General features: G+C 32.8%; 1 protein-coding gene across 2 annotated transcripts; it reads right to left on the reverse strand.

The window, feature by feature from the left end:
• Positions 1 to 2,700: 2,700 nt before the first annotated feature.
• LOC145042683 (uncharacterized) lies at positions 2,701 to 4,714 on the reverse strand. Of its 2 annotated transcripts, none has more exons than XM_078991143.1 (5): positions 4,445 to 4,714; positions 3,623 to 3,963; positions 3,469 to 3,518; positions 3,313 to 3,365; positions 2,701 to 3,221 (listed from the first exon to the last, which is right to left on the reverse strand). In XM_078991143.1, exons 2-5 carry the CDS (start codon positions 3,874 to 3,876, stop codon positions 2,988 to 2,990), a joined length of 591 nt encoding a protein of 196 aa, XP_078847269.1. In that variant the 5' UTR covers positions 3,877 to 3,963; positions 4,445 to 4,714; the 3' UTR covers positions 2,701 to 2,987. The 2 variants fall into 2 exon arrangements, with proteins under 2 accessions (XP_078847269.1, XP_078847270.1); XM_078991144.1 differs by having other exon boundaries at positions 3,623 to 3,967.
• Between the last annotated feature and the right edge of the window lie 8,385 nt (positions 4,715 to 13,099).

Raw genomic sequence — 13,099 nt, forward strand, 5'->3', positions numbered from 1 at the left:
GATAATGGTGAAAAGATTGGAGAGTTACACACTTATGTCCACAGGGTGCATTGGCTAGAAACTTGGAAAGCAGCTTATGTTTATAAGGTAGAGCCTATTAAAGGGAGAGCAATGTGGCCTATAAGTGATTGCCCAATTAAAATCACCCCTCCTCTGCACCATAATCAGCCCGGGAGACCCAAGAACAAGAGAAGGCAATCTGCAGGGGAGAGAAGCCAGAAGAAGGGAGAGAATGGTAATGGTGCTAGTGGGAGTCAAACTCATGCTGCAAGTGGGAGTGGGAAGCTAACAAGGAAGTTTATTAGTGTGACTTGCAGCAAGTGTAAAAATAAAGGGCACAATACTAGAACTTGCAAGGGCCAAGTAGGAAATTGAAGGGGTTTGAAGCTAGTTTGATGTCTTTTGGGTTTTACATGTCAACTGCTTATGTTTATTGTATGTTATGTACTTGATGTCTCTTGGTGTGGAAGATACATTGATGTTCTTTTTGGTACTTGATAGTACGTTACTAAAAACTGTATGTCTTTTGATTTATGGGAAAAACATATCAGAAATTTAATGGTATGGTTTATGGTATGTTTAATTTGATGTTAATTGCATAATTTACAATGTTTAAATCATACAATTGATGTTCTTTTTGGTACTTGATAGTATGTTACTAAAAATTATATGTCTTTTGATTTATGGGAAAAACATATCAGGAAATTTAATGGTATGGTTTATGGAATGTTTAATTTGATGTTAATTGCATACTTTACAATGTTTAAATCATACAAGTGGATGTTATGGTTTATGGTATGTTTAATTTGTTGTTAATTGCATATTTTACAATGTTTAAATTTGTTGTTAATTGCATACATAAATGGAATGGTCAACATATAGATACCAAATATAATTTCCATTGACATTTTGTTGCAAAACATGTCTTACATGGATTACATTGCTTACATCTTGAACAAAATACTACTTTCATACAACTTACCAAAATATTACACTGCTTACTGCTCACAGCTTACATCTTCAACAAAAAACTACATACCCAACCTATTAAATTCTCAAGCTACTTGTAAAATATAACATACACAAAGAAAATCCAACTGCATAACAGGTAAATTTTGAGTCTTGTGGTCCGAGCCTTCACTTTGTTTATTGTCCTCAGCAATCCAGGTATGATGGCTTTTGAACGTTCACACATTGGACCATCATACCACCCAATAAAGCGACACTTCGATCCCTTCAAAAAAAAAAGACAACACATGTTCTTAACATGTAATACGACAACAATGATGCAAATACAAAATCCATTTGCTTACCTCAGTCGGGCATCCCCAGAAACGGCGACCTGGGTTTTTGTCGGTCCACGAAGTGCGAACAATAGCCATTTTACCACAGAAACACAACACCATTGTTAATTTATTCAGAGGGAAATTGTGAATAGTGATGTGTTAGGGCTTGTGAAGAAGACGGGAACGAGGGGATTAAAGCTTGAGGACAGCAGTATCATCGATCGATCTTATAGGAAGAGGAAGTTATTAATTAAATATAGGGAGTAAAATAGGGAATGGAATGACAAAAATACCCTCCATTTGACAAGTCAAATGGATGGTAACGGGGGAAAAGTGACGATAGTTAAGGTTTTGGACCAAAGTGGCAACAAAATCCAAACCTATGGTCCATCAATGCTAGCCGAAACCTTTTTGGCCCAAAGTGGCAATTTCCACCTAACCACAGGGACCATTCTTGCAATTTTGTCAAAAAAAAAAACACATTTCGGATATGAAACAAAACTTCTGAACAATAGATTTGAAATCCTTTTAGTGTCAATATTACATAGGCGCTGATAACATACTTACACAACAACCGGTGGTGGTGGAAGTTTGCATTGGTGTAAAAAAGGGAAATCTTCAGAAAAATCTTAATATTTTACCTTAATTTACGAAAAAATCCCAAATTAAAATTGGTTTACGAAAAAGTCCCAAAAACCAGTAAAAATGACGATTTGGTCCTATTTTTCGGGTTTACCGGTTTTATTACTTACCTGGAAACATTAAAGTCTCATTATTTTACCATAATTTTCATTAAAGTCCTATTATTTTACCATAATTTGGGACTTATTCGTAAATTATGGTAAAATAATTGAACTTTATTAAAACCGGTTAAGTAATGAAACCGGTAAACCGAAAAAATATGGCTAAATCGTCCTTTTTACCGGTAATTAGGACTTTTTCATAAATAAATTTTAGTTTGAAACTTTTTCATAAATTATGGTAAAATATTGAGAATTTTCCGAAGATTTCCCTGTAAAAAATTATATGGATGGAACGGAACAAATAATCGCCTCAACACCTCGTATCACTCAAGAGCAAGATTTAGAACATTAACGATGAGATACAAGAAAAAAAAAGATAATCACATTATTTTTAGAGAATATTAAGCTTCATTTTTTTTTAAATAAAATTTATAATCAAATAAAATTTTAGGGTAAAAAGCGTTTATGTTGAAAATTTTTTTACTAGTTTTTCATAATAATAATAATAATAAAAGATAGACAATAAATGGTCATGAAGGTGCCCGAAATGGATTTTTAATCCGAAGTTTAAAAAACTTATTTCCTACTTCCAACAAATATAAATATTCTCAAAATCGATTCCAGTGTCCGGAATTTAACGAATTTCACATAATTGATCATAAATAAAGCAATAAGCAAAACTCGACATCAAAATTAAAAATAACGGATGAAAACAACCACACTTGGTAATTACATCCATATTCTCCCAAATTCCCCAAAACCCAAACACATAATGCATCTCATGTATAATGAAATCGTTAAATCCCCAATAAATTCCCTAAATGTCTCAACTCACAAAAGTTACACCTTGAAACAAGGGTAAAATATAAAAACCCTCCTCTCTAAATAATTACAACAGTAACTAAAACTTTACTCCTTACCTCCTCCTTATGCCACCTTCTGATTAATATTAATATTATCATTTATCACCACCATTTCTTTCTTTTTTCTCATCCTCCATTTTTTTCTGTGGTATTTCACCTTCAACTTTTACACTTCGTTGGAATTTTGATTCCATCACAATTTCCTTAACAGTTTTCTCCAAGCTATCAAGTCTCTCTTTCACCTCCATTAACTGTGGATTAGACTTTAATACTTCCCCTTCTTTTTCCTTCATCTTCTTCGCCTCTTCTATCTGTCTCCTCTCCAATTCCTGCATTTCATTTTCATAATATTCATTAAAAAAAATTAATACTCATTTTAAAAAAAAAAAAAAGTGAAAGAAAAAAAGGGAGTTGACTTACTGCATCCATTTTCTTCATTTCATGACGTGCATATTGTGCAACCAAATAGACAGCTAATATGTATACACATACAAAAAAAGAGCATTTAGATGGAGATAAATTAATTAATAAAAAATGTGTCGTTAATGAGATAAGATTTATATGTATAAGTAGTACCAAGTGAAGGTAAGCAAACGAAGAAGAGTTGAACCAGATGAAAATCAAGTCTGAGAGAAAATCAGAAAGATGATGATAATAATAATCATGTATTTTAAGTAAGATGAAATATTATTATAACTTAAGTGTATAAAAGTAGAAAAAATGATAATACCCGAATTTCTTCTGTTTAGGTGGAGTGGTGAAGAGAATCTTGGCAGCAGTCATGAAATCAAGCTTCTCAAGGTCTCGATATGAGTCATGGTGAGTTAAAGATCCATCACTCGTTTTTTCTCCATCTCCATTATTGTTTGCTTCAATGCTCGCTTGTTTGTTGTTTGTGGAGTACAAGTGTTTGTTGCATAAAAGTTTAAATCTTTTTGATGATGTTCCACTTTGTATTCTTCCAGCAATCTTTCTCAGCATCATTTTTTAAGAAGAAAGTAGATGAAGCAGCAGAAGAGAGATTGAATCAGAAGATTCATCAATTCCTTTCATGTATTTTCTCTCAACAATCTTGCTTCAGAAAGATAACAAAGCATCAGCTATTATAGAAATGAAGTATGAAGGGGATGAAGATATGGTTTATGTGAGTTTTGACACCAGAGTGACAGCATACTACTAATTCATTTCTTGATTGCTTCGGATTAGTTTGACTTCGATAATTATATAATCATAATCAATATCACTTTTACCAAATCTCTTGTTGCTTAGAATCATATTTCGTTAGAGGCACATTTAAGAACTATTGATAGACACCATTGATTATGAAGAAAAGTATCGCAATCAAATAATATAAACCCCAAACCAAGCTGAAATATGATCAAAACGACCATCAACCAACATACAACATCAAATTATAAACAATCAACCAAGGATTTGAAAAACTAATATCCACTCGATGAAATCACGAGAGAGAGAGAGAGAGAGAGAGAGAGAGAGAGAGAGATCGGAGGATGTGGGGAAGGAGGAGGCGTCGGTCAGTGGGAAGACGAACCTTACAACCGGCGGCTCTGTTTCCCCTTTTGTGCTTTCACCGCAAGGAAGCAGTGGCGACCGCGGCGATGAGAACGCAGACGGTGGCAACGGTGGTCGTGAGGGAGGCGCCCGTTTCAGGGAAGAAGGAAGACGGTGGTGGTGGGTGTGAAGTGCGCCGATGAGAAATCCGCCTATGTCCGTTACCAGAGTGTGATCGCATCGCATCGAGGAATCATGGAGATTGCAGAATGACCAAAGAGAAGAAGGCCGAAGGGTTCAGCTTTTGGGCTTGAAGTTTGGGCTTAACTTTTGAAAGAGTAGATTGGAATTTATCAAGGTAAACTACAAAATTACAGTTTTGTCCTTTTATCTCCAACTTAGGGGTGTTTGGGATAGTTTTTCAGATCAAATAAAAAAGAACTTTTTGATTTATATTTTTTTCCAAAAAATAGATTTAAAATGTGTTTGTTTAAACTTTTGAGGGAATAAAGGAAAAAAAAAAAAAAAGCAAAGTTACCAAAAATCACAAATTCATAACTTTTTAAAAGGTCCATTTTTCTTCTTCTCAAAAAGATAATTTAAAAGATCTTTTCCAATTACCAAACAACTTTTTAAACTTTTGACTATTTGAAAAAGCCAAAAGTCTAAAAATCATTTTAAAAGCAAAGCCAAACACCATCTTCATTTTTGTTTGTTATATTCTGATCCATCATATGCTTCTCCGGTCCAATTGAATGAGAAGGAGGGAAGAAAAGGGAAGCTGATAAAAACGGAAAGAAAAGAGGATTTGGAAGATAAGGGATAATCCTTTCTACTAATCTTCATTTCAAATTGGAGGCATTTGGAGGAAAGAAATCATATCCTAATCCCAATATTTTAAGTTTACATACCTACCCTTCAAAAAGACTATATAAACAGATCATGTATATACCGAGAAGCACATCACATACAAGAGAATTCTATACCTTCCTCAAGCCATTCGCCAAGTCTTCAATATGCTTGTTAGTTTCTTCCTTGAGCATGATATGTTTAATTTCTTCCTTAAACATTCTTCCGCAAGCATTTGTTCTTCCTTTGTCATTGACCCTATTGTTAATTTCATAGAGTTAGTTTCAGCAACAAATGAGAGTCTAAATGATTCCAGAAACAAGGTACGAGATTCTTTACTTGCACATGTAAAGTTTTCTTGTGAGAAACATCAAATAGACATGCCAGATATGAAAGTTTCATAAACTTCTATTCGATACCAACCTCAAAAAAAAGACAACCGTGTTACTTTTGAGCATTTTTATTGTAACGCCAAGGGTTTCATACCAGGTACACCAAAAAACATTTCATTTATCATTTAATAGTTTACAATAGTTTTGGTGTGCATTAGTACTCTGGAATAAAAGTAGTTATCACAAGGATCATACTGGTCTCAAGTATATGATCGAGTCGGACGTCACAAATATAAACTTGCAAACCAAATCAGCATAACAACATAAACCTCATGATTTAGTGAATAATAGCTACTAAAATTATAATCAAATATATCATATAAATCACATTATAACTTATTTTTCACTTAGTGAATAATTAATTTATGTAATTAACGGTGTTATCATAACCAATCTCTCCATGATGATCCAATTTTCATTCAAAATCTACTCCTCAATTAATAATCTATCTCTCTGTCATTAATCTACTTCTCAATCGTGATCATTCACCCAATCAATGATATATCCATCTCTCTCTCTCTCTCTCACACACACACAGAGACACACACTCATGATCTATCTCTTAATTCATAGTTTATCTATCAATGTCCATCAATATCATAATTTATCTTTCTCAATATTAATAATATTTCTATCTATTAAGATCTATCTCTTTCAATGGGAATTAACTCTGTCATAATCTATCACTTGTTCATGAATAATCTATCTATCATGGTTTATCTATTAATCATAATTAATCTTATCATTTATATTGTACTTTTCTATAATGATTTACCTCATAATAATGAATAATTTCTCAACAATAATCATTTATCCAAATCTTTGTATAATTCATGCATCGCATATCACATATATTACAAATGTCACATATATCACATATATCACAATAGAACCAGTCTATCTTTAATGTAATCCATCTCTCAGTTATACTCTATCTTATCAAAGACCTATATCTCATTTATAAATTATCTTTTTGTTAATAATTCATTTCTCAATCAAGATCAATCTCTCAACCATATATTATTCTCTCGGAATAATCAATCTATCAATCTATCAAATAATTACTTATTAATGATCAATCATTTATATCATGTATAACATATCAATGGATGTTAGAGTAGTGTTACTCGCTTGGTTAGACAATAGACTTATTCTAGTTCCGAGTTCAATCATTTGTTGTCTATAAGCTCGTCATGTGATATCACTTAATCATTAAATAACGAGTTTCTCAAAACTTGTTATAACTCACTACTAGTTACCCACAGTGACCTCTTGTCACCAAACTAATCAAATCTCTTAATATTAACATAATAGGATTAACCTATAAGTCTTTAGTTAAATCTCTCATAACGGGATTCACAAATATTAGGGTTTATAACCCTTACAGTCTCAACTAAATCTTTAATCGTAAGATTTACTCACCGATCTTACTAACGGGTTTGTAACAACACCATATCAAGAATACCCGTAACCCATATTCGGGTTAAATATATCTTAATAAATATAACATATCGAAATCATAAATTAATCGGGTAAAAAACTACCTCAATACATTTCGTAGTCGGCCCTATATCCCTCGTATAATTGTATAACATGTCTAGTATAATCTCCCAAGAACGGCTCCCGAGCAACATCTTTGATCGCATGCCAAAACCTCCCCAAATGATACAAAACACTCGTTTTTATACCCTGGGCATCGCTACGTCGTGGCCAATGTGCCACGATGTAGCCTTCATGTTTTGCCACGTATCACTTTCTTTTGCCCCGTGTCACAACTGACTCATTAAGTGCCACGTCGTGGGGGAATCAATTGCCACGTGTCACTCTCCAGTTAGCACGTGTCTTAGTGACTCATACTCATTGCCAAGTTGTGGGCATCAAAGGTTTATCGTTGACTTGCCTTCTATTGACTTTTTCATAATAGCAGTGTAGTTTCATCTAAACTTCAAACGTCCATAACTTTCTCATACAAATTGTGTTTTCAACAATCTTTATATCCACAGAATTCTCTCAACAAGCTCTGCAACATCAATAATTATCTTTTTCTAAATAACATTTCTCAATTTAAAGTAACTCCACACTCTATTTATCATACTCGCCTCATATCATTTTATATCTTCCGAAATGATATTTGGTCACGAAAGACAGGTATTACATTGGACAAACAGTTACATGAGTTGAATAGTAGATTCAATGATCAGACGATGAAGTTGTTAAGTCTAGTTCTAATTTAGTTTCAAAAGAACATCCTAAAGTGATTAACATTGATCAAATTTGTCTTCTTGTTGAGAAGTATTATCCTGAAGATTTTACCGAACAAGAGAGAATTCAATTATGATATTAATTGGAGATTTTTAATACCAACATGACAACGAATCTCAAGCTAAATGGTGTATCAACAATTGCTCACTTATGCAAGGGTCTTGTCGAAACTCAAAAATGTGAAATGTATTATTTGATTGATATAGTGGTTCAATCAATCTTAAAACTGCCAGTTTCTACGGTAACAATAGAGAGAAGATATTCATCAATGAAATTATACAACAACCGTCTTCGCAATAAGATATTAGATGACTTTCTCGCAAACAACTTAGTGGTTTACATTGAAAGAGAAATTGTTGAAAACATTGATTCAGATTCAGGAATTGATGAATTTAAAGACCTTAAATGTCATCAGTTTGAGTTGTAATTCTTCTTCTAAATATTTTTGGTGTTTAATTGCTGGAATTTTTTTTTTCTTTATGTATAAGAACAATTTAAGTATTTTGGTGTTTAAGTGCTGATTTTTTTTTTAGTTTTTTATATGTAAGAATGTTAATTTTAGTTTCTAATACTTTCGGCCCCCAAATTACTTGTTCAAGCTCCACTCCTGATCGTTGTCATCCTGTATAAATATCACAAACTCTTCAAAAATGATTTTGATATATGAATTAATTAAAAATAAATGAAAATCGGATGATGATGACCAAGTGTGAAATACTCAAATACATTTCACATAGACATTCTTGTTACAAAAATATATCCATTAGACCTTTCGACATACCAACAACGAAAAGGCTCGTGGTCTACGTGGTCACGAGCGTTGTTCGTGCACACCACCCCGACCTATCATGCTCAGGCGTTTTCGTGGTGGTTTGTGGTGGGAAAGACGAATGACAACGACCAATGAGAGAGAGGGTCTCTCTCAGCCTTCTGCTTCTTCCCTCTCTCTCTCTCTCTCTCTCTCTCTCTCTCTCTCTCTCTCTCTCTCTCCCCCTTCGTGGTCGTGCTAGGTATACCGGAGTTTGTTCGTTGGCTGTGATGGCTAGGTGGAGGTGGAGGTGGTTCGTAGCCCGTGAGATGTATAACAGATGATCTTATATTCGCCAACAATCTAATGAGTGGTTAGAGTAAAACGTTTTCTTTTAGGTACAATCCGTATGAAAATAAAAAAGTTTGACAGCTCGGAAAAATGAAAGAAAGAAAAATCATTTATGAATATGACCTAAATGCTCTAATCGTCACATGCCACTCAATTTTTCGGTTAAATCGATCAAGAAGTTAAAGTTGACTTGCGTGTGATGTGTTCTTTTTGCAAGCGCAATGACTTGTTATGCACAAAAGATTCGATAACATAAGTGATTCAACTGATAAAAACATGTTTTCATACGACACTGATCTAAAAAAATAAGACAACTTTTACTCATTTTGTCCTAAAAGAGGGTAACATTGTTTTTGCGTAAAATTATGAAGTTCTTTTGCAACATTCAGGTGACGTTATAAATTTTCTTGAGGTTAACTTTTAACTTATTTAGAGGATGTGGTTCTTGTACGCATGATAGTGAAATATTTTAATTTTTATCACATTATGTAAACAAAACATCATTATTTAAATTTCATTATTCGATATTCAAGAAAAAAAAATCGTTGAAATGAAAAGCATTACTTGTTAACTTTTAAAATATTTAATCCACCGTTTAATAATAGTTTCATCAAATTATATTTCTTAAATAAGTTTTTTAATTAAATCACAGGTCATCATATTATACTCTATTATTAATCAAAGCCACTTAGTTCCCACCTTGCCATGATTAACAACACACTTCTCCACTATACATAATAATGAATGTTTTACTTTTTGCTAAAAACCCACATTTTGTTTGATTATCTGTATTTCATTTCCTTTACAAAATTTCCAAACGAAATTATACTTACCGTTTCAAAATTGTTATACATATGCTTTTATTTTTCTATAAAGCATTTTGGAATTAAATTTGCATTCTAAATTAGAGTAAATCATTTAGGTAAACAAAGATGTGTCATGAAATGTAAATGGTTTTCAAAAATATAAAATCTAAAGATATCAATTAACTAATTCTTATAAACAAAACTTTTAACAAAAATAACACTTTTTTTTTTGTTTTGTTTTTGTAAAATAATCGCTTACTCACTTTGTAGTTTGTAACATCGTATTCTGGAATAAGTCCAAATTCCAAAGTTGTATTTTTTGTAAAAAGTTTCTACCTACCATTTTATTATCACATCAACACTCACATAACTTATGATTTCTCACATACCATTAAAAATCATTCAATTTATCATCTATCTCTAATATAATTCACATCAAAAGCCATTAAGTCATTCTCTAAAATGCCTTTCGATTGATTGAAATTCATTCTCAATGCTAATTGTTTACCGATCTTCAAGAATGAGCTAAGCCTTGGGACATCTCTGAATCTACATCAACAAGGAAGATAATAGAAGACAAAGAAGTAAAGTATGAAAAACTCAAAGTGAAATCTAAGAAACTCATGCAACAAATACATGGTAAGCTCTGAGTCATTATAGATAAAAAAAAATGGATAGTAGACACAAAGAAAGAAATCAATGCCATTGAACGTTGGATAAAGAAAATCGAACATGGTCGTGAGATTGTAGATGATGAGTTTTGGCAAAATTGTAGGAAAATTGATTGAATGAAAGCATAGGTTGATAACAAAAAAACGAAATTCCCATATGACTATTCCAAATTTCAGTTCATAATAAAAGATAGATGATTTTATGTTTTTATGTTTTTATGGCCCTTACTATTAATGGTCATCTTTATTTTGTTATGACTTGTTTAATAATAGATTGTGGTTTGATAAACTCTAATTATATGATTATAAGTAAAATAAATTCGTATTTTACGCATCAACGAAACAACAAATAGTAAAAAAAATATATTCACATATGACTAAATAATTATAACATGACGAAATGGACTGCTATTTTTGACGTTTATCCCATGTTATACATCAAAATCACCTCCGATATGACCTAGGCAATGGTGCAACCTTCAATCCTCACTAATTGAGTCAATGTCTAGGAACCAACATACAAAACCCCAAAGTCCCATCTCTTACAAGATTATTAAGGTATGTTTGTGGTTTTCACAAGTTTAAGTGTGAAACTCTTTAGGTGGATTACATCGGTGGGTTGGGTACCCCAATACTAGATGGACACCAAAATTTTAAGGATACATGTTCACATAGATAGTTAGCTTAAACGACCAAAAATCCAAAACCTCCAAAAATCAATGGGCATCCTTTATATTTATTGGAATGTATTACTTCACAATAGGTTGGAAATAGCATATATTATTAGAGTATATTTCATTATAAGTGACTAATACTTATGTAACGTAACTAAAACGTATGTATATTGTATCACATTCAGACCAAGTTGGGTAGAGACTTCCATCAACCATGTCAGGCAAATCCTTTACATCATTGTTGAAAGTTGGCGATATAAATGTCCATCGAGGATAATTTGGCCTTCAATCTAGAAGCAAGGATACCCATAACATAATGGTATCAATAAAAACATGCATAAAAAATAGTAAATAACCTAACTAAATGTTTATTGTATAATGATAACACAAAAACATATAAAACTTATATCATAGTCTAACCAACTACCGTTAGTTTCTCTATATAGAAGCATCTAAAACTCCATTACCACTTGACAAACAATATAACATTGATCAAACAATATCAAATCAATGTTCTTCTCATACATGTTGTCAACATTATCGTCCATGAAGGGGGTGTTTGGGGTTACTTTTAGAATGACTTTTGGCTTCTAACTTTTTTAAAAAGTCAAAAAATAAACAAAAGGTATGTGGGTAATAGAAAAATCCTTTTGAAAATGAATTTTGTATAGAGGAAAATAAGAGCTTTCAAAAAGTCACAAAAACATGACTTTTCGTGAGTTTATATGTAAAAGTTAACACAAAAGTTCTTTTGTTAATCCAAACACTTTTTAAAGAGCTTCTTTTACAAAAATTCATTTTATTAAAAGTCCTTCTACAAAAAGGACTTTTGATCTTGAAAAGTAATCCCAAGCACCCCCGAAATCGTCCAAAGGGGTACTTCCTTTTTTCATCTATATCTATAGAGACTTCAACCAAATAAAAAAATGTCTCTCATTGTAACGTCTAAAAAACCCATGCTTAAATTTTCGTTTTTAACATAATATAACATCCATTTTTAATAAACTTACATTTAGGATAAATCATGTGTCCATAAACCATTATTTAGAAATCAGAGTTATAATGAAGACAGTACAGAATCTCGAATCATAAAGTTGCTGATGTGTGTATATAGTCACACCTTCACAGTACGATAAGTACCTACAAAATATTTAATCCACAACTATAAGCACAAATCTTAGTGAGTTCCCTAAATATATCACATAACACATCATAACAATCAACTATAGGTTATCAACAACCCTAGGGAATATCAGCAGTCCTAGTGGGCTAACAACATGTCCTGTGGATTAAGAGCAAGCCACACGGGTTATTAGCAACCCTGGGGACTATCAGCAGTCCCATGGACTTTCAGCAGTTGAGGAGTTATCAGCAAATTAGTTCACATATAGTAGTAATCTGTAACAATGTAAATTTTCAAAACATTTTTTTTTTCATTTCTTAAACATGTTTTTATCCAAATCAAGTCATAAAAATCCAATGTATCATATCATCATACAAAACATATAAATCCCAAGATCATAAAATAAATCCTCCGCTAGTGTGTACAGATCACGCCGACGCCTTCCCACGGTCCTCGCTAGTACCTGAAACACATAACACAACAACTGTAAGCATAAATGCTTAGTGAGTTCCCCAAAATACTACTTACGCACATACGCCCTTCCAGGCCATAACCTTCCGGTCCATGTGTCTCAGGGGACTTCCGTCCCGACCCGGTAAACCTTCTAGTCCTACCCGCGTCGACCCTTCGGTCCACATCACAATGCCTTCTGGCCCATACATAAATGCCTTCCGGCCCATAACATAATGCCTTCCGGCCCATATGAAGCACATCATACATAGCACATACAAACGGTTAACTTATTCATATATAATGCATATAACTCATAACATATCCGACCTTCCGTCACACATAAATACCCTTCCGGGTTTAGTATAG

This window comes from Lactuca saligna, chromosome 4, assembly GCF_052625555.1.
Source record: "Lactuca saligna cultivar CGN05327 chromosome 4, ASM5262555v1, whole genome shotgun sequence".
NCBI classification, from domain to species: Eukaryota; Viridiplantae; Streptophyta; class Magnoliopsida; order Asterales; family Asteraceae; genus Lactuca; species Lactuca saligna.